The 19350-nt window shown below is 46.5% G+C and overlaps 1 protein-coding gene across 4 annotated transcripts in view; it reads left to right on the top strand.

Annotated features, from left to right (window-relative positions):
- Positions 1-19350, top strand: part of LOC132400804 (interferon-induced, double-stranded RNA-activated protein kinase-like) — a 79308-nt gene that overhangs the window by 13040 nt on the left and 46918 nt on the right. For all 4 annotated transcript variants that reach the window (XM_059982189.1, XM_059982190.1, XM_059982191.1 and 1 more), the window contains 6 exons: positions 3648-3790; positions 6062-6191; positions 7989-8074; positions 12353-12449; positions 13462-13574; positions 16166-16274. In XM_059982189.1, coding sequence (XP_059838172.1) covers positions 3648-3790; positions 6062-6191; positions 7989-8074; positions 12353-12449; positions 13462-13574; positions 16166-16274 — 678 coding nt within the window. The remainder of the gene's footprint in view (positions 1-3647; positions 3791-6061; positions 6192-7988; positions 8075-12352; positions 12450-13461; positions 13575-16165; positions 16275-19350) is intronic.

Genomic DNA, 19350 nt, shown 5'->3' with positions numbered 1-19350 from the left:
CTACTGGACAATAGTCTTTGAGGCTGGTTCCTACCTTCTTCTTGGGCACCAGTATAATTGAAGCCTGCTTGAAGCAAGTGGGTACCTCAGACTGCTGAAGTGATCTCAGTGAACACACCAGCCAGTTGATCAGCACTTGCCTTCAGTACTCAGCCAGATACCCCATCTGGGCCGGATGGTTTCTGTGGGTTCACCCTCCTGAAGGATGCTCTCACATCAGCCTCAGAGACTGAAATCACAGAATCATTGGAGACTGTGGGAGTTTGTGAAAGTTCCTTCATGAGTTGATAGTCAAAGTGAGCATAGAGGCATTGAGCTCACCTGGGGTGAAGTCCTGTTGTCACTTACATTGTTTGGTTTCACTTTGTAAGAGGTGATGGTGTTCAACTTCTACCAAAGCTGTGGAGCATCCTTCATTGATTCAGGTTTGGCCCTTCGCCCATGAGAAGGCTTTCTGGAGATTGTGCCTGGACCTCTTGCATCTTAATTGGTTGCCAGACCTGAATGCCTCTGATCTGGCCCTCAACCGTTTTCAGATCTCATGGTTCATCCAGGGCCTCTGGTCGGGAAGACTCTGAATGATTTTGTGGGGGCACACTCATCTATATCTGCTTTTAGAAAGTCTGTGACAACCATGGTGTATTCGTTCAAATCTACAGATGAGTTCTTGAACATGGCCCAGTCCACCAACTCGAAGCGATCATGTAGCCGTTTCACTGCCTCCCATGACCACCTCTTTGTTGTCCTAGTTCTGGAGTTTTGTTCTTTAACCTCTGTCTGTGTGCAGGTAGGAGGACAGGCAAGTGATCAGATTTCCCATTGTGTGGTCTGGGCATGGATCAGTTGACATTCCTTATCCCAGTGCTTCCCAACCTTTCTTATGCCATGGACCCCTACCATTAGCTGAGGGATCATTGGACCTCAGGTTGGGAACCCCTGCCTCACCTTAATTTAGCAGTAGTCTAGTGTGTTGGGATCTCTGGTGCTATAGGTTATATGCTGATGGTGATTGGGCAGGCTTTCTTCAAACAAGCCTGATTGAAATCCCCAACTATGATTTGAAATGCATGGGGATGGACTGTGTTCTTTGGAGGCAGCACCATGTAATATCTCAAGTGCTTGATTATAGTCAGTTGATGGTGGTATGTAAATGCAGTCAGGATCATGGAAGAGAACTCTCTTGGAAAATAGAATGGTCAGCTTTTGATGGGTATTCAAGGTTGGGGGACGAGTACGACAAAACCACCACATTGGAGTTCCACAGATAGTTCATCAGGAAACACATACCTCCACCTTTTGCCTTTCCAGAATCAGCAATTTGGTTCAGCCTTGGAGTCTGATTGCTGTATGTGACATACTCTGAGTAAGCCAGATCCAGGTAAAACACAGAACACAACAATTTCTCATTTCCCTTCAATGCAGCAATCTTGCCCTCAGTTCCTCAATTGTGTTCTCCAGTGACTGCACATTCACTAACAAGATGCTGAGAGGAGGGGGCCTCATCCGTCTGCTTATAGGTGCTGTAACTGCTGACTTGAGAGTTAGGTCTACTGATACCCTCAGAAGATTGTGGAATCTGGTTCATTATGTCAGTTTAAAATTCCTTAAAGGGAAATTACATGCTGCAGATCGCAGTGAGAGTAATTCAAAAGAGATATATTTAGAGGTACTGTACGTAGCCCACAGAACACTGAGGCCCCAGAACCGCAGATTCTTTTACATCCACAAGTTTAACCTGCTTAGCAGAGAGATTAACACTGTCCCCCACCCACCAACCCCAGTCAGGAAGGATGTAATCCCACAAAACTAAGAAATCTTCTACACCGATTAAATCGTTAGGCCTGAATGGGACAGTTTAAAATTTACTATGCTGAGGATGTCTGTATATTGTAGTAGGTGTATTATACTGTACCATCATGTCGACTCTGCCCTGGCAGAGGGGCCCTGGAACATATCCTTAGCAGCTGCCCAAAAGCCTTGAAAGAAGGCTGCTGTCGCTGATGCCATAACCATCAGCTAAAGACAGTGGTTGAAAGTATCTCCTTGATCATAGCAGCAGTAGCACCTCACCAACCCAGAAAGCCCATAGCCTTTGTCAAAGCTAGAGTCCAACCAGAGCCTCAGCCCAGACCACCGGGAGGCTTCCCTTTCCACAGTGTCTGACTGGCAACTGAAACAGACAGACAGACATACTTTATTGATCCCGAGGGAAATTGGGTAAGTTGATCTGAGCAAGCAATTAAAGTTTCCTGACTCCATCACATCGTCATCTGAGGCCTGACATGGTCATTCTGTCCGAAACCTCGAAGCAGGTGGTCATGGTAGAACTGACAGTGCCTTGTGAAGACTGGATTGATGAGGCATTTGAGCATAAGAAAGCCAGATACCAGGAGCTGGTAGAGCAGTGGCAGAGACTGGGCTGGTGGGCACAATGCGAGCCTGTAGAGCTGGGGTGTAGAGATTTTGCTGGCTGCTTGCTGTGCAGAACCTACTCTCTACTCGGGATTCTGATGGCTGCAAAGAAAAGAAACAACAGGACTGTCACAGGAGCTGCTGAGCAAGCCTATAGCTCAAGAAAGGTAACTCGTGGACCAACGCTGCTGGCATACGTCAGGGTCTGATGAATCCACGTATGCATACATATATACTGTAGCTACGGTGCCTAAGACAATTGCACATTACAGTATTTGTCAACGTGGAGTGGAGAGCAAGTTTGCAAATATGGCAGGATCAAAGGATGTTGGAATGGCAAGTGAGGAGTGCTGTGGGAGGGGTGTGGGGCAGGTGACAGAGTAACATGGGCGGGGAGGGTGGGGTGGTGTGGGTACAGACACAACCAGCCCTGAGATGGCAGGTAAGTTAATTTGATTCCAAACAACTGGTTTATTGATCTTTATAGAATGTTTCTCTGGTGCTTCCCACTGCCTTCCCCATTTCCCAACCATGTTTCCCTTCTCCCTGCCTCCTTCCCACTCTCAGTCCATTAATAGAGCCCCATATCAGAATCAGGTTTATCATCACTCAGATATATCATGAAATTTGTATTTTTGTGTGGCAGCAGTATAATGCATTACATAAAATTACTACAGTACTGTACAAACGTCTTGGGCACCTTCGTGATATAAATGTACCTAAGACTTCTGCACAGCTGATATCAATGATAATGTGTATATAAATTAAGATGCATTCTGTGTTGAGTTAGAGTTTATAGCTAAGCAGGGAGGAGTGTTGTGTACTTAATATTTCAGTAATGTAAATATGTTGTTTGATTAAGCAACCTTTACATAATTCAGTATGGGTTATATGCAAAAGTATCGTTATGCCATATGGGCGGGCCTTGCTAAAGTAAAACGAAACATATACAGGTTATCCCCAGCTCCCATTTTTTTTCCTTTTAATTTGTTTCTGGAGTTACAAAACATTACATCAACTACTCATTTCACAGTCTGTTTCGATGTTTCAGTACACATGTGACAAATAAAGCTAATCTTTAATCGCATGTGCCATTGTTCAGTGATGGATACAGCCGTTCAGAAGAATTCAAGTGCTCCTCTGTGCCCGAAACCTATATGATGATGGTTTGGGCACCTACAGTGTGAGTTGGTGGCAGAATCAGAGGCATTGTCCCTGACGTGTTTTTCTTGTAGCCTCTCAACAGCTCCTTCCGAACACCGAGCCCAGCTGGCGGGGAAAATTACGTCAGCAAGCTCAATGAATACAAGCAGAAGCATGACCTGAAAATGTGGTACGCTGATAACGAGATCAGTACAGGGGTGGCTCACATACAAAAGTAAGTGCAGCTTTGTAAAGATAAATTATTAAGCCTTTACTGTCTCACACCTTGCCAAACAGCACACCAACCTTAGTTATTGATTTTCCTCATAGAACATAGAACAGAAACAGGCCTTTCAACCCACAATATTTTCCGGTGAGGTGGCAGCGTGCTTGGTCACAGCAGCCTCTGGGTCCAAACAAAGGTTTAATTGTTCATTTTTAACACTTTTTTTTACCATCGAAAGACACATAAGTCCATCACCCCTACTGGGCATAGGCCACCAACAGCAGCTCACAGAGTCCTCTGTCCTGGGCCAGTCTTTCAAGTTATCCCTCAGTGAAGCCCATTTTTTGGTGCCTTCCAGGTGAAGATTCTTCTTCTCCCAGGGATAAAGTCCTTGGAAGTTTAGTTGGCATTTCTCTAGCTCTGGGTTTTTACGGAATGGGATTGCTAACCGTATACCCAACCCTCCCCCTTCTGCAGCCGAACTTGGGACTGTCTGTAGTGGAGCTGGGATTCGTGTAAATGGGTGGTTGGTGGTTTGCATTTGGTTGACTGAAAGGTTGGTTTCCGTGCTGTAATGAATCTATGAATTTACCGAGATGTTTTCAGATTCTGTTCTGAGTATAGCCCCATAAACCAATTTTCTTGTGTGACAGAAACATCCGTTTTCAAGAGTAACCCGTATTGCATCGTTCTACATACACCTGCTATAATTCAAAGTTCAAAGTAAACTTATCAAATTATGTATGTGTCATCATATACAACCTTGGGATTAATATTCTTGCAGCCATACTCAATAAATCCAATAACCATAATAGAATCAATGAGAAAGCTATCCACAAAGAGACCTAAACAACCAGTGTAGAAAAGACAACAAGCTATGCAAATATAAAAAGAAAAAAGAAATAATAATAATAAATTAATAAATAAGCAATTAATATCAAGAACATGAGATGAAGAGTCCTTCAAAGTGAACCCAAAGGTTGTGGGAACTGTTCAGTGATAGGGCGAGTGAAGTTATCCCTTTGGTCCAAGAGCCTGATGGTTGAGGGGTAATAATTGTTCCTGAACCTGGTGGTGTGATTCAGTGAGAAGAGAGCACGTCCTGGGAGGTGCGGGTCCCTGAGGGAGAATGCTGCTTTCTGCGACATCACTCTGTATAGATGTGCTCAGTGATCCATGGCAGACTGGGCCATGTAAACTACTTTTTGTAGGATAGTCATTCAAGTGCATTGGTGTTTCCATACCAGCCTGTGATGAATTCATTCCGTTGAGTATTTTATGTAACAATAATAAACCATGTTGCTGGTAATATGCTCTTCTGGTCCAGTGAAGCTGTGCCAACTGGTTACAACCAATTAAAGCTACTGACCTGCATGTCTTTGGAGTGTGGGAGGAAACTGGAGCACCAGGAGGAAACCCTCGTAGTTAAAGGGAGAATGTACAAACTCCTTATGGACAGCAGCAGGAATTGAACCTGGGTCACTAGCACTGTAATTGCATAGTTAACAGCTACACTGCCGTGCCACCCCTTTTTGGCTTGTCCTGTCAAAGCCTACCAATTTTTATTACTGCACCTTAGAAAACAGTCAGTCTGGGTGCACAACGGGTTGGTATGGTAACTTCATTCTCTCTTCCCCCCTCTCCCATTGGGCAGAAAATACAGAAGTCTGAAAGCATGTACCATCAGGCTCAAGGACAGCTACTATCCTATTGTTAACCTCTCTTTAATGGACCCCTTGCACAATAAGTTGGGCTCGGCCTCACAATCTACCTCGTTACAATCTGGCTCTTTATTGTTTACCTGCTCTGCACTTCCTCTGGCGCTTTACACTTTATTCTGCATTGTTATTGTTTTACCTTGTTCCAGCTCAATGCTCAGTGTAATGACCTGATCTATACGAAGCGTATGTTTCACTGTTTCTCTTAATACGTGTGACAATAATAAACCATTACCATTTCCAAAACTACCCATAATTAAATTAACAGAATATACACTGAATAATCAGAATAATTTATACAGAATATAACAGAACACCCACCGTATCCAATCATTAATCCAGAAAGTTGTGAAGCATTTTTTTACTATCTTGAAAATGCTTCAGAGGCATATAGGAGAATTTGTGTAACATCAGGTTTCCATAAAATCAGATAATTTGTTGGGCCAGAAAGGCCTGTTATATGTAAATTCTCCCACACATAAGCAGAACCCCTGAATATATCGGAAAGTTATACTGTTTTGATTATGTGTCTGTGGCTAAAGTGACTGTCATTGTGTTGCAGGTTTAGTTGTCAAGTTATCATTGATGATAGGAAATATCCAGAAGGCTTTGGAGGAAGCAAGAAAGAAGCCAAGAGAGAAGCCGCAAGACTTGCATTGGTGGAAATTTCGAAACATCCATTTACTTTCAAGGTACTGACTGAGTAGAAGAGGACAATGTGGCACACAGACCCAGGGGAAAGTCAAAATCAGGCTTGTTAGCACAGCTGGTGAAAGACTTGGATGCCTGCTCTGTGCCTTGATGCTTAAAGAGCTCTGTGCTGGATGATTAGCAAGGGATGCGGGAAAGGTCGCTTCTTTTGGTGAAGGGGCTGTGATCACTGAGTTGAGTATTGGTGGGCCCTCAGGTTACTGTAAAGGCTGAACTGGGATCCACACATTCTGGTGCAGTGTGGACAAGAGTAAGTGGTGGCTGTGGTTAGTGGTTGGGTCTCTTGGTTGTTCAGCAGCTGCTGCTTGAACAGATTTCCTCCAGGTGTAGATGTAATGTTGAATGTCTTCAGGCTGCTTCAATTCCTTTGCCCACCAGGGGCTAACTGACCTTCCTTAAACTGGGAATAAAGGATCTGTCTGGGGAGACATGAGTGAGACATCTGGATGATGTGACCTACGATGATGATGTTCATATTGCCCTCTTCCGGTACACTGGTGAAGGAATTACAGTGGAACCCTACATTTATATATTACAATTAAGAGGGGTTGGAAAACTTTTGTTGGAAGGGGCCCAAATGTTGGAGCATAGACACTGTGATAATGTTGAGGTGTGTACAATAACTGCAAATTTTAGGAGTGGGAGGCAATGTTGGCTTGGAGAAGCAGAGATGTTAGATATTTTGGCAGGGAGTAGAGGTGCTGTGGTAGGGTCATGGGCATCAAGCTAACCTGCCTTTTGGCTTTGCTGAGTTGATGCTGGGGAAGGGTGATTGTGTTTTATTGGTTCTAAGCAGGGGAAGACCGAAAGAAAGGTGAGCTTTATTTGGCTCATGAACATCAAGTCTGAAATGTGTTGTTTTCATCAATGACCAACGCATTCTGAGGCTGTGCCATGCTTCCAGCATCAACACAGTATGCCCTTAACTTACTAACTCTAACCCATTTGTCTTTTGGAATGTAGGAGGAAACCGGAGCACCCGGAGGAAACCCACACAGTCACAGGGAGAACGTACAAACTCCTTACAGTCAATAGTGGGAATTGAACCCTGATGGGTGATCACTAGTGCTACAAAGAGTTATGCTAACTGCCACACTACCACGCCACCCACAGAACTGGCATCTCAGGATCACTGCCCTTTCCACTGACCCCGTTGGACTTTTCCTCAGCCTCACTGGGTGCCCCCCTCCCTCCCAAACAGGAAATCTCCAAATGAATTTTAAGAATAATTACAACAAAACGAATTCCAAAATAATGGCTGTGGGCCTGTACTCACTGGAGTTTAGAAGAATAAGGGGCATATCTAACTGAAACCTATTGAATATTGAACCGTCTAGACCGAGTGGACATGGAGAGGACGTTTCCAGTAGTGGGGGAGTCTGGGACCACAGGGTATTAGATTGGGAGGGTAGATTCTAAAGGGAAAGTGTATTTCCTTGATTGATGCTGCACCTTATCTTTGCCTCTTAAAATTAAAATTATATCAAAATCAAGAGGACATGGTAAGTTTAAGTTGAGAGGAAGGAGTTTGAAAGGGGACCTGAGTGGTAAGTTGTTCTACACAGCGAGGGGTGATATCTGGAATGTACTGCCAGAGGAGGTGACAGTCATGTACACTTGTGGTTTAAGAGGATTTAAATAGGCAAGGCATAGAAATTGTTGGATTGAGTCTGATAGGCAGAAAAGTCAGCATGGAGATGATCGGCCAAAGGGCCTGTTTCTGTGCTGTACACATCTGTGACTATAAGCTAAACCTCTTTTCTCTTCATTTCATTTAGAATCTCGAGAAATCACTGGTTGATGTGAAGAATGAGGAAGAGCCCAAGGAGAATACAGAAGGCTCTCATGTCCAGAATTCCGAAAGGTACTTCCATTTTATACATCCACCCCTCCTCCATCATCTATACAGTACTCTCTGGCCCAAGGAGACTGCTGCCCAGTTACACCCATGTGACCAATTAACCTACTAACAGTACAATAGTTACCCTTTTAGGAGAAGGGCCCCTGTGTTGGAAAACTTGACCCAGTTGTTTAATTAATGTCTGATTCTTTTAGGGATAACTTGCCTCTCTTCCTTCTGTCCTTGCCCTTCTCCATTCTCACCCCATCTCTTCTCAGTCTTTCACTAATCTCTCTCCCTATTCTTCTCCCCTCCACTCTCTTACTGTTTCTCCTTCTTTCCTGTCTTCATCCTCCTCCCACTTCTTCCACCTTGCTCTCCCTACCTTTCTTCACTCACTGCTCTCGCTCTTCCTCTCTCTCTCCCCCCCTCTCCCCCCTCTCCCCCCCTCTCCCCCCCTCTCCCCCCCTCTCCCCCCTCTCCCCCCTCTCCCCCCTCTCCCCCCTCTCTCCCCCCTCTCTCCCCCTCTCTCTCCCCCTCTCTCTCCCCCTCTCTCTCCCCCCTCTCTCCCCCCCTCTCTCCCCCCCTCTCTCCCCCCCTCTCTCCCCCCCTCTCTCCCCCCCTCTCTCCCCCCCTCTCTCCCCCCTCTCTCCCCCCCTCTCTCCCCCCCTCTCTCCCCCCCCCTCTCTCCCCCCTCTCTCTCCCCCCTCTCTCTCCCCCCTCTCTCTCCCCCCTCTCTCTCCCCCCTCTCTCTCCCCCCTCTCTCTCCCCCCTCTCTCTCCCCCTCTCTCTCCCCCCTCTCTCTCCCCCCTCTCTTTCCCCCTCTCTCTCCCCCTCTCTCCCCCTCTCTCTCCCCTCTCTCCCCCTCTCTCTCCCCCTCTCTCTCCCCCTCTCTCTCCCCCCTCTCTCTCCCCCTCTCTCCCCCCTCTCTCTCCCCCCTCTCTCTCCCCCCTCTCTCCCCCCTCTCCCCCTCTCGCCCCCCTCTCCCCCTCTCTCTCCCCCCCTCTCCCCCTCTCCCCCTCTCCCCCTCTCCCCCTCTCCCCCTCTCCCCCTCTCCCCCCCCTCCCCCCTCTCCCCCCTCTCCCCCTCTCTCTCCCCCCTCTCTCCCCCCCCTCTCTCTCCCCCCCCTCTCCCCCCCCTCTCCCCCCTCTCTCCCCTCCCTCTCCCCCCCCTTTCTGAAACAGAAAGCACCAGAAACACAGCCAGTCAGGCAGCATCTAGGAAGAATCATCTCTGCTGACCATATCAAATGCCTTGATCAGATCAATGAAGGTCATAAAGAGGTCACTGTGCTGCTCTTGACATTTTTCCTGGAGTTGGCGTGCAGCAAATATCATGTCGACAGTTCCATGCTCTGCACGGAATCCACACTGGTTTTCTGGGAGGAGACCTTGCTCAAGGTGTTGGAGAAGGCGATTAAGCAGGACGCGAGCCCAGATCTTCCCAGCTATGGACAGGAGGGAGATGCCTTGGTGATTGTCACAAGACTGGCGGTTGTCTTTCCTTTTGTAGATGTGGACTATGCTGGCATCTTTCAACTGTTGCAGGACCTTACCTTTGTTCCACATAGACTGGAAGAGCTCAGTCAGCTTCTGCATCATGAATGGGCCTCCTGCTTTGTAGACTTCAGCAGGGATTGCATCTGATCCTGGTGCTTTGCTACAAGAGAGCTGCCTGATGGCTTTTCTGACTTCTTCTTCTGTGGGGAGGTTGTCAAGGTCCAGGTTGATCTCCACCTGAGGTAGGCGAGCAATGGCCTCATCATTGATTTCGGCAGGGCGGTTGAGGACCTGGTTGAAGTGTTCAGCCCATCTCTCCAAAATCTGCTTTTTCTCTGTCAGCAGCCGAGTCCCATCTGCACTGAGGGGCAGAGGACTGAGGTCCATACATAGCCTTCAATGCATCGTAGAAACGCTTGGTGTCGTGACTGTGTAGCCCTGGATCTCATCGGCCTTATTGGTGAACCAGACATCCTGCATCTCACGGAGTTTCTTCTGCACTTTCCGTCTTGCACTGGCGAAGGCATCTTTCTTTTCTTGTGATGTGGGATCGTTCTGGTGCACTCTGAACAGTTGGTTCAGCTAAACAGCTCAACCACTTCCACTCGAGCTGCCTCCGCAGACTTCTCCACGTATGATGGCAGGTCAAAGTCCCAGATGTGGAGGTCCTGGAGTGGGCTAGCACCCACAGCGTTTACACCCTCCTACAGAAAGCCCAAGCCAGATGGGCTGGCCATGTCATCAGGATATCTGACAATCGACTACCAAAACAGCTGCTGTATGGAGAGCTGAGCCAGGGCAAGCGCTCAGTTGGAGGGCAGAAGAAACATTTCAAAGACTGCCTCAAAGTGTCCCTCAAACATCAATCCCAGTAGCTGGGAATTGTTGCTCTGGACTGCCCAACCTGGTGAAGCAGGACCACTAAAGGAGTGTATGCAGCAGAAATCAGACGCACCGCAGAGGCTCAGAGGAAACGCGCCGCGCAAGGCTTGAGCTACCTCCACTTCCACTGCAGCACCTACCCTCATGTGTCCCACATGTGGGCGAGCTTTCAGGGCCCGGATTGGCCTCACCAGTCACCTCCGGACCCACAGTCACAAACCCTCCGCCTGACAGAAGTCGTGGGCGTCTTCGACTCCGAAGAACAAACAACAACAATCTAGAAAGAGGGAAATGAGAGACCCTCACCGGGACTTTCCTTTCTCATTTACTTCCCCATGTCACTGTTGTTTCCTCTCTCCTTCCCTCTTTTTCCATTCGTACGTGTTCCCTGTCCACCACCCACTATCTCCCTTTATCCCATTCTCCTCTCATCCCCATTCTCCTCTCATCCCCATTCCCTTCCAGATGAGTGACTCGACTAGTAGTGAGTGTCTGAGGTAAATAAACACAAGAGGTTCTTCAGATGCTGAAAATCCAGAGTAAAGTGCAAAACGTTGGAGGAACAGCATGTCCTGATGAAGGTTCTTGGCCCATAAGATTGACTGTTTCTTCCTCAGTAGGGAAAGTGGTGGGGGGGGTGTCTATGAGTGCAGGGACAGGGATCCAGGGATAGTGGAAAACGGGGGTCAAGGGGTGCTGGTGTCTTTGGTAGAAGCTTGGGAATGGGACACAGTGAACCAGATTTGGGACTTTTGAACAATGGGATAACCAATTATCAGACCTTTGATTTATCTCTTAGTAACACACACCAAAAACTCAACAGATCAGGCAGCATCGATGTAGGGAAATAAACAGGCAACATTTTGGACTGAAACCCCTCATTAGGTCATTGAGTAAGAGAACAGTGCAGTACAGAAACAGGCCCTTTGGCCCATCTAGCCCATACTGAACTATTAATCTGCCTAGTTCCAATCACCTGCACCTGGACCATAGCCCTCCATACCTACAGGTCCTACTGAGTTCCTCCAGAACTTACTAAGGTCAGCTGTGAACGGCAGAGCAGAGTCAGTATGTCAAAGGGTCGTGTTCTGCAGCAGTTATCTTGTGGTCTGATGGACCCAGAGCCAGGGGTTCATGACCACTGGAAAATCTGATTCACAGCAAATTAATTTGGGATTGTGAATAAAAGTTGGTCAGGAAACAGTAGGCATGAAACTTTCTAGATTCTTGTAATCTCAGAGTACATATGGTGAGACATAGAGTACATACTTTGATAATACGCATTATTAACTTTGAAACCCATCAGTGTCTTTCAGGGAAGTAACTTTACTGTCTTTATCCAGCCTGGCATCAGACTCACCACTGTGGTTGGCGTTTAACCACATCTTCAGGGCAGGAGCTGGTGCTGCCGGTGGGACCCTGATGTGCCCAAAGTGGCAGCTTTACTTCTGATACAACAGTAGAGTCATAGAGCACTACAGAATAGAAACAGGCCCTTGGGCCTATCCAGTTGGTGCTGAACCGTTATTCTGCCTAAATTGTATTGATGTGCCCATGGAACATAGTCCACTATACCCCTCCCATCCATGTACTGGCCCAAATTTCCATTAAATGTTGAAATCGAACCCACATCCACCACCACAATAGTAACTCCTACAACACAAAATGCTGGAGGAACTCAGCAAGTCAGGCAGCATCAATGGAGGGAAATAAACATTCCCAATGAAGGGTCTTGGCCTGAGATGTCGACTGTTCATTCCCCTCCATAGATTCTGAGTTCTTCCAGCATTTTGTGAGTTTCTCAAGATTGGCAGCATCTGCAGCATCTCTGTGTAACTCACACAGCACTTGCTGAATTGCAAAGCACATTGGGTGGCGTCGGCCCCACGACTGAACTGAGAAGAATGTTTTTCCTTGTCAGGCTAACAGAAGATGAGGCGGCACGGCTGAAAGAGATGAGGAATCTGCCCTCTGGTGTGGTTGCTGCTGAAAACTCCATAAGCTTCACTTCTGGAATGGTACAGAGGTCCTTTTAGATTAACTTATGTTAGATTACTTTATTTGTCATACCTATATCGGAATATATCGAAATGCGTCATTTGTGTCAGTGATCAGCACAGTCTGAGGATGTGCTGGGGCAGCCCACAAGTGGCACCAGAAGCATGGTGATATCCTGCCCACAGCTCACTAACCCTAACGAGTACGCCTTTGGAATGTGGGAGAAAGCCAGAGGAAACTTGCACAGTCATGGGGAGAATCTACAAACTCCTTACAGACAACGGTGGAATTGAACTCACATCACTGGCACTGTAGTAGGGTTGCTGTATGACTGTGATGTCTTCATGATGTTCCATTTTGTTTGATTCATTGTTCAGTGTTCCCCCCCCCCCACACCCCTTCCTCTGTTTGAACCCCTTCTGGCCCTACACCTCTCATAACCGTATCTAGCCCCAATATGCCTCCCTCTTTCGGTAACCCTCTCCACCCCCTACACTCCTCACTCTCTGTAACCACCCTCCCCTACACCCCTCCCTCCCTCTGTAATCCCCTCCTGTCCCTACACCCTCCCTTACACCATTCCCTCTCTCAGTAACACCCTACCCGCTCCCTCTGTCTGTAATACCCTACACCCTCCCTCTCTCTTTCTAGCATCCCCTACACTTCCCTTTCTCTGAACCCCCTCCAGTCCCCACACCTTCTCCCTGTAAACCTCACACCCTCTCTCTATTTGTAATCCCCTACACCCCTCCCCTCTGCAAGGGAACCCCTATGAAGCAGCTTTAATGCCATTAAAAGACAGTTCAGAAATTGCCAGCTTCAAATATGTCTGTGATTGAACAGTCTCCCCTGTTATAAGTGACGTGTTCTGTGATTGTTAGTCTCCCCATTGTAAATGACGTGTTCCGTGATTGTTAGTCTCCCCGTTGTAAGTGACGTGTTCCGTGATTGTTAGTCTCCCCGTTGTAAGTGACGTGTTCCGTGATTGTTAGTCTCCCCGTTGTAAGTGACGTGTTCCGTGATTGTTTGCAGTCATTCAGAGGGTCAACAAATGCAGTTGGAGAGCTGAACGAGTTTTGCCAGAAGAAAGGACTGTCCCACGACTTTGTGCAAGTGGACCAGCGAGGACCTTCTCACGTCCCAGAGTAAGAGAATGTACAGCGAGGGGCACTGGGAACCAGGGAGAGAGGCAGAGGAGTGAGCAGGCTGGCCTTTTATCGAAGCTTAAGGGTGATGTGATTGAGATATTTGAGGTTGTGAAGGAATTTCGTGAGTGTGTGTACTGTAGGGGATTAGAGATTGGCTTTATTTGAAATGTGACACAGTCCAAGGTTGTGCTGGGAGCTGCCCGCAAGTGTTGCCGCACTTCCAGCTCCAACATAGCATGCCCGCAGTTCACTAGCCCCAAGCAACACACACAGCGCTGCAGGAACTCAGCATCTGTGGAAATGAATGAACAGTTGACATTTCAGGCCAGAACCTTTCTTTGGGACTGGAAAGGAAAGGATGAAGACACTGGAATGAAAAGATGGGGGAAGGGGATGGTAGGTGAAGCCAGGTAGGTAGGCAAAGTAAAGGGCTGCAGAGGAAGGAATATGATAGGAGAAAAGAGTGGACCATAGGAGAAGGGGAGAAGGAGGGGCATCAGGCAGAGGTGATAGGCATGGAAGAAGGGGTAAGAATCCAAAGTGGGGAATAGAAGAAGAGAGGAGGAGAGAGATTTTACTGGAAGGAGAAATCAATATTCATGTCGCCAATTTAGAGGCTACACAGGCAGAGTACAAGGTGTTGCTCCTCTACCCTGAGGGTGGCCTCATTGTGGCACAAGAAGAGGCCATGGACCAATAAGTTGGAACGGGAATCAGAATGAAAGTGTTTGGCTGCTGGAGAGTTCTGCTTTTGGTGGATGGAATGGAGGTGCCTGACGAAACGGTTCCCCTATGTACGACAAGTCTCATCAATGTAGAGGAGGCTGCATTGGGAATACCAGGCACAAAAAATGACCCCAACAGCTTGGCAGGTGAACTGTTGCCTCACCTGGAAGGACTGTTTGGGGCCCTGACTGGAGGTAAGGGAGGAGGTGAAGGGGCAGGTGTAGCATTTTGGCTGCTTGCAGGGTAAAGTTCTGGAAGGGAGATTTGTGGACAGGGATGAATGGACAAGGGAATCAGTGAGAGAGCAATCCCTGTGGAAAGTGATGGGGGGTGTGGGAAAGTAAAGCTGCATTTGATGATAGGATCCCTTTGGAGATGGTGGAATATGTGGAGAATCATGTGTTGGATACAGAGGATCATGGGGTGGTAGGTAAGGACAAGAGGAGCTTTATCCCTGTTAAGATGGCGGGAAGATAGGGTGAACGCAAATGCTCAGGAAATAGGAGATGTGGGTGAGGGCAGCATCGATGGTGGAAAAAGGGAAACTCTGTTCTTTGAGGAGGACATCTCTGATATCCTGAAAAGGAAAGCTGCATCCTAGGATCAGACGCAGTGGGGATGAAGGAACTGAGAAAAGGAAATAGCATTTTTACAGGACACAGGGTGGGAAGAGGTATCATGAAGATAACCGTGGGGATCGATAGATTTATAAAAGATGTCAGTTGACATTTTGACTCTAGAGATGGAGACAGAGAGATCGAGGAAGGGAAGGGAGGTATTCAAAACCCTAGTCCATACGTCTTTGGAATGTGGGAGGAAGCCAGAGCATCCGGAGGAAACTCACGTGTCACGGAGAGAGAGTACGAGCTCCTTATAGACAGCGGCAGGAATTGAACACTGATCGCTGGCACTGTGCTGCCCCATAAGGATAAGTTGCCGAGAAGGTTGCTCTTTGCTGAGCCAGAAGTTGGGTTTGTCACTCTGGGATGGGTTTTATCACTCAGTTTTGATAATACTTTGATGATAAATTGATTTTGACTTTGACAATCGAACTTGCACCTACCACTTCTGCTCATGGCTCAATCCACACTCGCCATACCCTCTCTTGAAGAAGTTTCTCCTTGAGTAATCCACCTTTCATCCTAAAACTTTTGACCTCCAGATCTACTTTCACCCAGCTGAGGGGAGGGAAGAAAACTTGCATGCATTCACCGTTTTGAAGCAAGCACAGAGCTGGCAAGCAGTGGGACTGAAAAGTCTGGGAATGATTCAGCTCAGACAGGCCCTTCGGCCCATTGAGGTCATGTCAGCTCTTGAATTCTCTTCGCCTGTGATCTCCCGACTGCCCTGCACATTCTTTTATTACAGAATTATCCCCGTTTCCTTTTAAACGTCTCTCCTGGCACTTTTGTTGCCCCATCCATTCCAAGTCATCATAACCTACTCAGAAAAAGTTTTTAATTTAAACTGTTCTAGCAATGAGGAGTTCTTTAAGGAGTTTGTTTGTTTTCTCCATGACTGCAGGAGTTTCTGCTGGGTGCCATGGTGTCCTCCCACATTTCAAAGACGTAGGGGTTAATGTGTCGTGTGGGTGTAAATTGAGTGGCGCAACTTATTTGGGCCAGAAGAGCCTGTTACCGTGTCATATCTCAAAATATTCAGACCTCATCTGCAGTTGATAAATAAATATTTCAGATTTTGGCCTGACCTCCAGTTACTGCATATTGCTGCCCCAAAACCCTAACCTGACCCCTAATTCCCCACTGACCCCAGAACCATCCCTACAAACCTAGGAAAAAACTACAAAACAATGTGTGCAATTCTTCTTTGTGTGCTAATGAAAGGTTCTGTTCCCATTCCAGGTTTACTGTACGATGCGTAATAAATGGAAAAAAATTTCCAAGTGCCACTGGGAATAATAAACAAGATGCCAAGCGGAAAGCAGCGTTTCTGGCTTTGGAAGAACTGAAAGTACGGCCCCTGTTATTTTACTTTCCTCCCTGCTATTTAATGATGATATTTTTCTGTCTCTCAAAATATTTTGGGTTCCACCATCTTGAGAAAGGCTCCTTCTCTATGTGCTTTTAACTAATTTGCCCACCTCTGCAAAGCTTTTTAACATGAACTGTTACAGTGCATTACATTTTTTGTGAAAAATTGTTTGAAGTTCATGGCCTGTATTGACTGAAATTCAGGAGAATAAGGGGTGACCTCATTGAAACTCATTGAATGGTGAAAGGCCTTGATAGAGTGGATGTGGAGAGAATGTTTCTTATGGTGGGAGAGTCTAAGACCAGAGGACACGGCCTCAGAATAGAAGGGTGTCCTTTTAGAGTGGAGATGAGGAATTTCTGTGGCCGGAGAATGGTGAATCTGTGGAATTCTTTAACACAGCTAACTGTAGAGGCCAAGTCTTTATATATATATATTTAAGGCAGAGGTTGATAATTCTCGATTGGGGTCAGGGCATGAATGGAAAAGGGAAAAAGGCAGGTGATTGGGGCTGAGAGGAAAATTGGATCAGCCATGATGAAATGGCGGAGCAGACTCGATGGGCCAAATGGCCTAGTTCTGCTCCTATATCTTATGGAATATTTCTAGAGGTTTTTGAGACAAAGAGAGGGTGCAGAGGTATATAATGCACGTGGATTGAATTTTATTATCTGAAGCTTATGAATCAAACACGTTTCCTAAAGCAAGCTACAGAATAGATTTTTTAAAATAGTTTTATTCATTAGAGGTCCGAGCCAGTGAAGATAATGTTTGCAATGCCATCACTCATCCTGATTCATGTACAGCCTGTGTATCTGAGGGAGACCGGCAGGTTGGATCTACGAGCTGCTGCAGGCATCTCGAGTCGCGGCCACATTCCTGAGCTGTGAGCTGTTCCAGTTATGAACGCTTCACCGGGACAAAACCCTGCCAAAGCCTGGACATGACCTGTAGTGTGAAATTAAAAAATATAACTCAATTGTGGTTTTCAAAATGATGAATGATTTTCACAGGGCAAATGGAGGAAACCCATTTCTCAATGAAATGTCTTAACGTATCAAGTATATCGACATATCAGAAACAAACAGCTGGTACTCCTTCCCTCCCCTACTTTCTTATTTTATTGAGCTGCAGCGTGGAGTAGGCCCTCTGAGCCATATCCCCCTGAAGTAATCCTCACCTAATCTCAGGACCATTTACAATGACCAGCTAACCTACCACCTGCATGACTTTGGACTGTGGGAGGAAACCCACGTAGTCATGGGGAGAGCATACAAACTCCTTACAGGCAGCGGCATGAATTGAACTCGGGTTGCTGGTACCTTAAAGCTTTGTACTGTGCCGCCCTTCTCTGTTCCTTTCCAGTCCTGACGAAGGGTCTCAGCCTAAAATGTCAACTGTTTATTCATCCCCGTAGATGCTGCCTGACCTACTGAGTTCCTCCAGCACTCTGTGTGGGTTGCTCTGGGTTAACGGCATCTACAGAATCTCTTGTGTTTAGGAAGCCCATTCTCACTGTCTGGTGAAATGATAGGCAAAGATCATAGACTACAGAAAACATCGGGGTGGGGAAAGGAGAGGGTGAAATCATTTCACTTGATTGTCTGGAAATTGGATCATTGGTACCTTTCTTTAATAAGCAAGTCATGCATGAAGTGATATATCCTGAGTTAGATCATGGTGGCACCTGTTAGGCAAGGATGGGAAATAGGACTGGGAACTGCACTGGGGAAAGACTTCAACATACACTCATGGCTACTTAATAAAGTGGCCACTTTATTGTGGTTATTATGTTTGTGGTCTTCTGCACACCACTGATGTAACACCTGGTTATTTATGTTACTGTCCCCTTCCTGTCAGCTTGAACCAGTCTGGCCATTCTCCCTTGTCCCCTCTCATTACCAAGGAGTTTTTACCCATAAGACACTAGAGTCTGTTGTGCGTGAAAATCCCAGGAGATCAGCGGTTTCTGAGATGCTGAAACCGCTCCAGTGCTTGGGCTGAACAGCAGCTGAACCTCTTGACTGTGCCTGCACGCAGTAATGCTTTGAGTTGCTGCCACATGACTGGCTGGCTGATAAGATATTTGCGTTAAAGAGCAGCAGTACATATATACCTGATAAAGTGGCCACTGGGTAAAAGTTTAGATGACGCATCCTTACAAATTTTGAGTCATAGAGTAATACAACATGGATACTGGCCGTACGGCTTAACGAGTCCATGCTGACCATGGTACCACCCAGTCCTAATTCACTGCATTTGGTCCATCCTTCCATGTTCCTATCCAAGTACTTATGAACTGATACTGTTGTAGCTGTCTCAAGCACTTCCACTGGCAGCGCGTTCCATACACTCACCACCCTCTCTGTGAAAAAATTGCCCCACAGGTCCCTTTTAAATCTTTCCCCTCTCACCCTAAGTCTATGACTCCCTGGTTTTGGCCTTCCCTACCCTAGTGAAAATTCTGTAACCATCGACCTTATCCAAGCTTCTCACAAGTTTGAAAACTTCTGTAAGGTTACCTCTCATTCTCTTACCATACCTCTCAATGATGCAGTCACTTGTGCCTCATTTTCAAGAGCTCTCCAAGTCATGACCTCAATATTATTTATTATTTGCACCACTTGGCTTTGTTTGCACGTTGTCTGTCAGTCATTGCTATGTATAGTTTTTCCTAAGTTCTATTGTATTTCTTTATTTTTGTGTAAATACCTGCAAGGAAATGTATCTTAAGGTAGTGAATCTTACAGTGACATGTACATACTTTGATAATAAATTTACTTTGAACTTCCCACCACTGTCTGACAGGAATTTGTACTTTCTTCCTGTGAGCATGTGGGTTTCCTCCCACACTCCAAAGACATATCGGTTAGTAGGTTAATTGGTCACGTGGGTATAATTTGGCCAGATGGGCCTGTTACAGTGCTGTATCTCTCTAAATAAAATCAATTTTTTAAACTTTGAGGAACACTGAATGCTGGTTTTGTCAGAGTTTTGTCAGGATCTGGAATTGTGGTGCAATGAATCCTCGGGTACCGTGTTTATGACTTAAAAA

This window comes from Hypanus sabinus, chromosome 10, assembly GCF_030144855.1.
Source record: "Hypanus sabinus isolate sHypSab1 chromosome 10, sHypSab1.hap1, whole genome shotgun sequence".
Taxonomy (NCBI): Eukaryota; Metazoa; Chordata; class Chondrichthyes; order Myliobatiformes; family Dasyatidae; genus Hypanus; species Hypanus sabinus.
The sequence above is the reverse complement of the archived record's forward strand: the minus strand, read 5'-3'. Positions and strand labels throughout refer to the sequence as shown.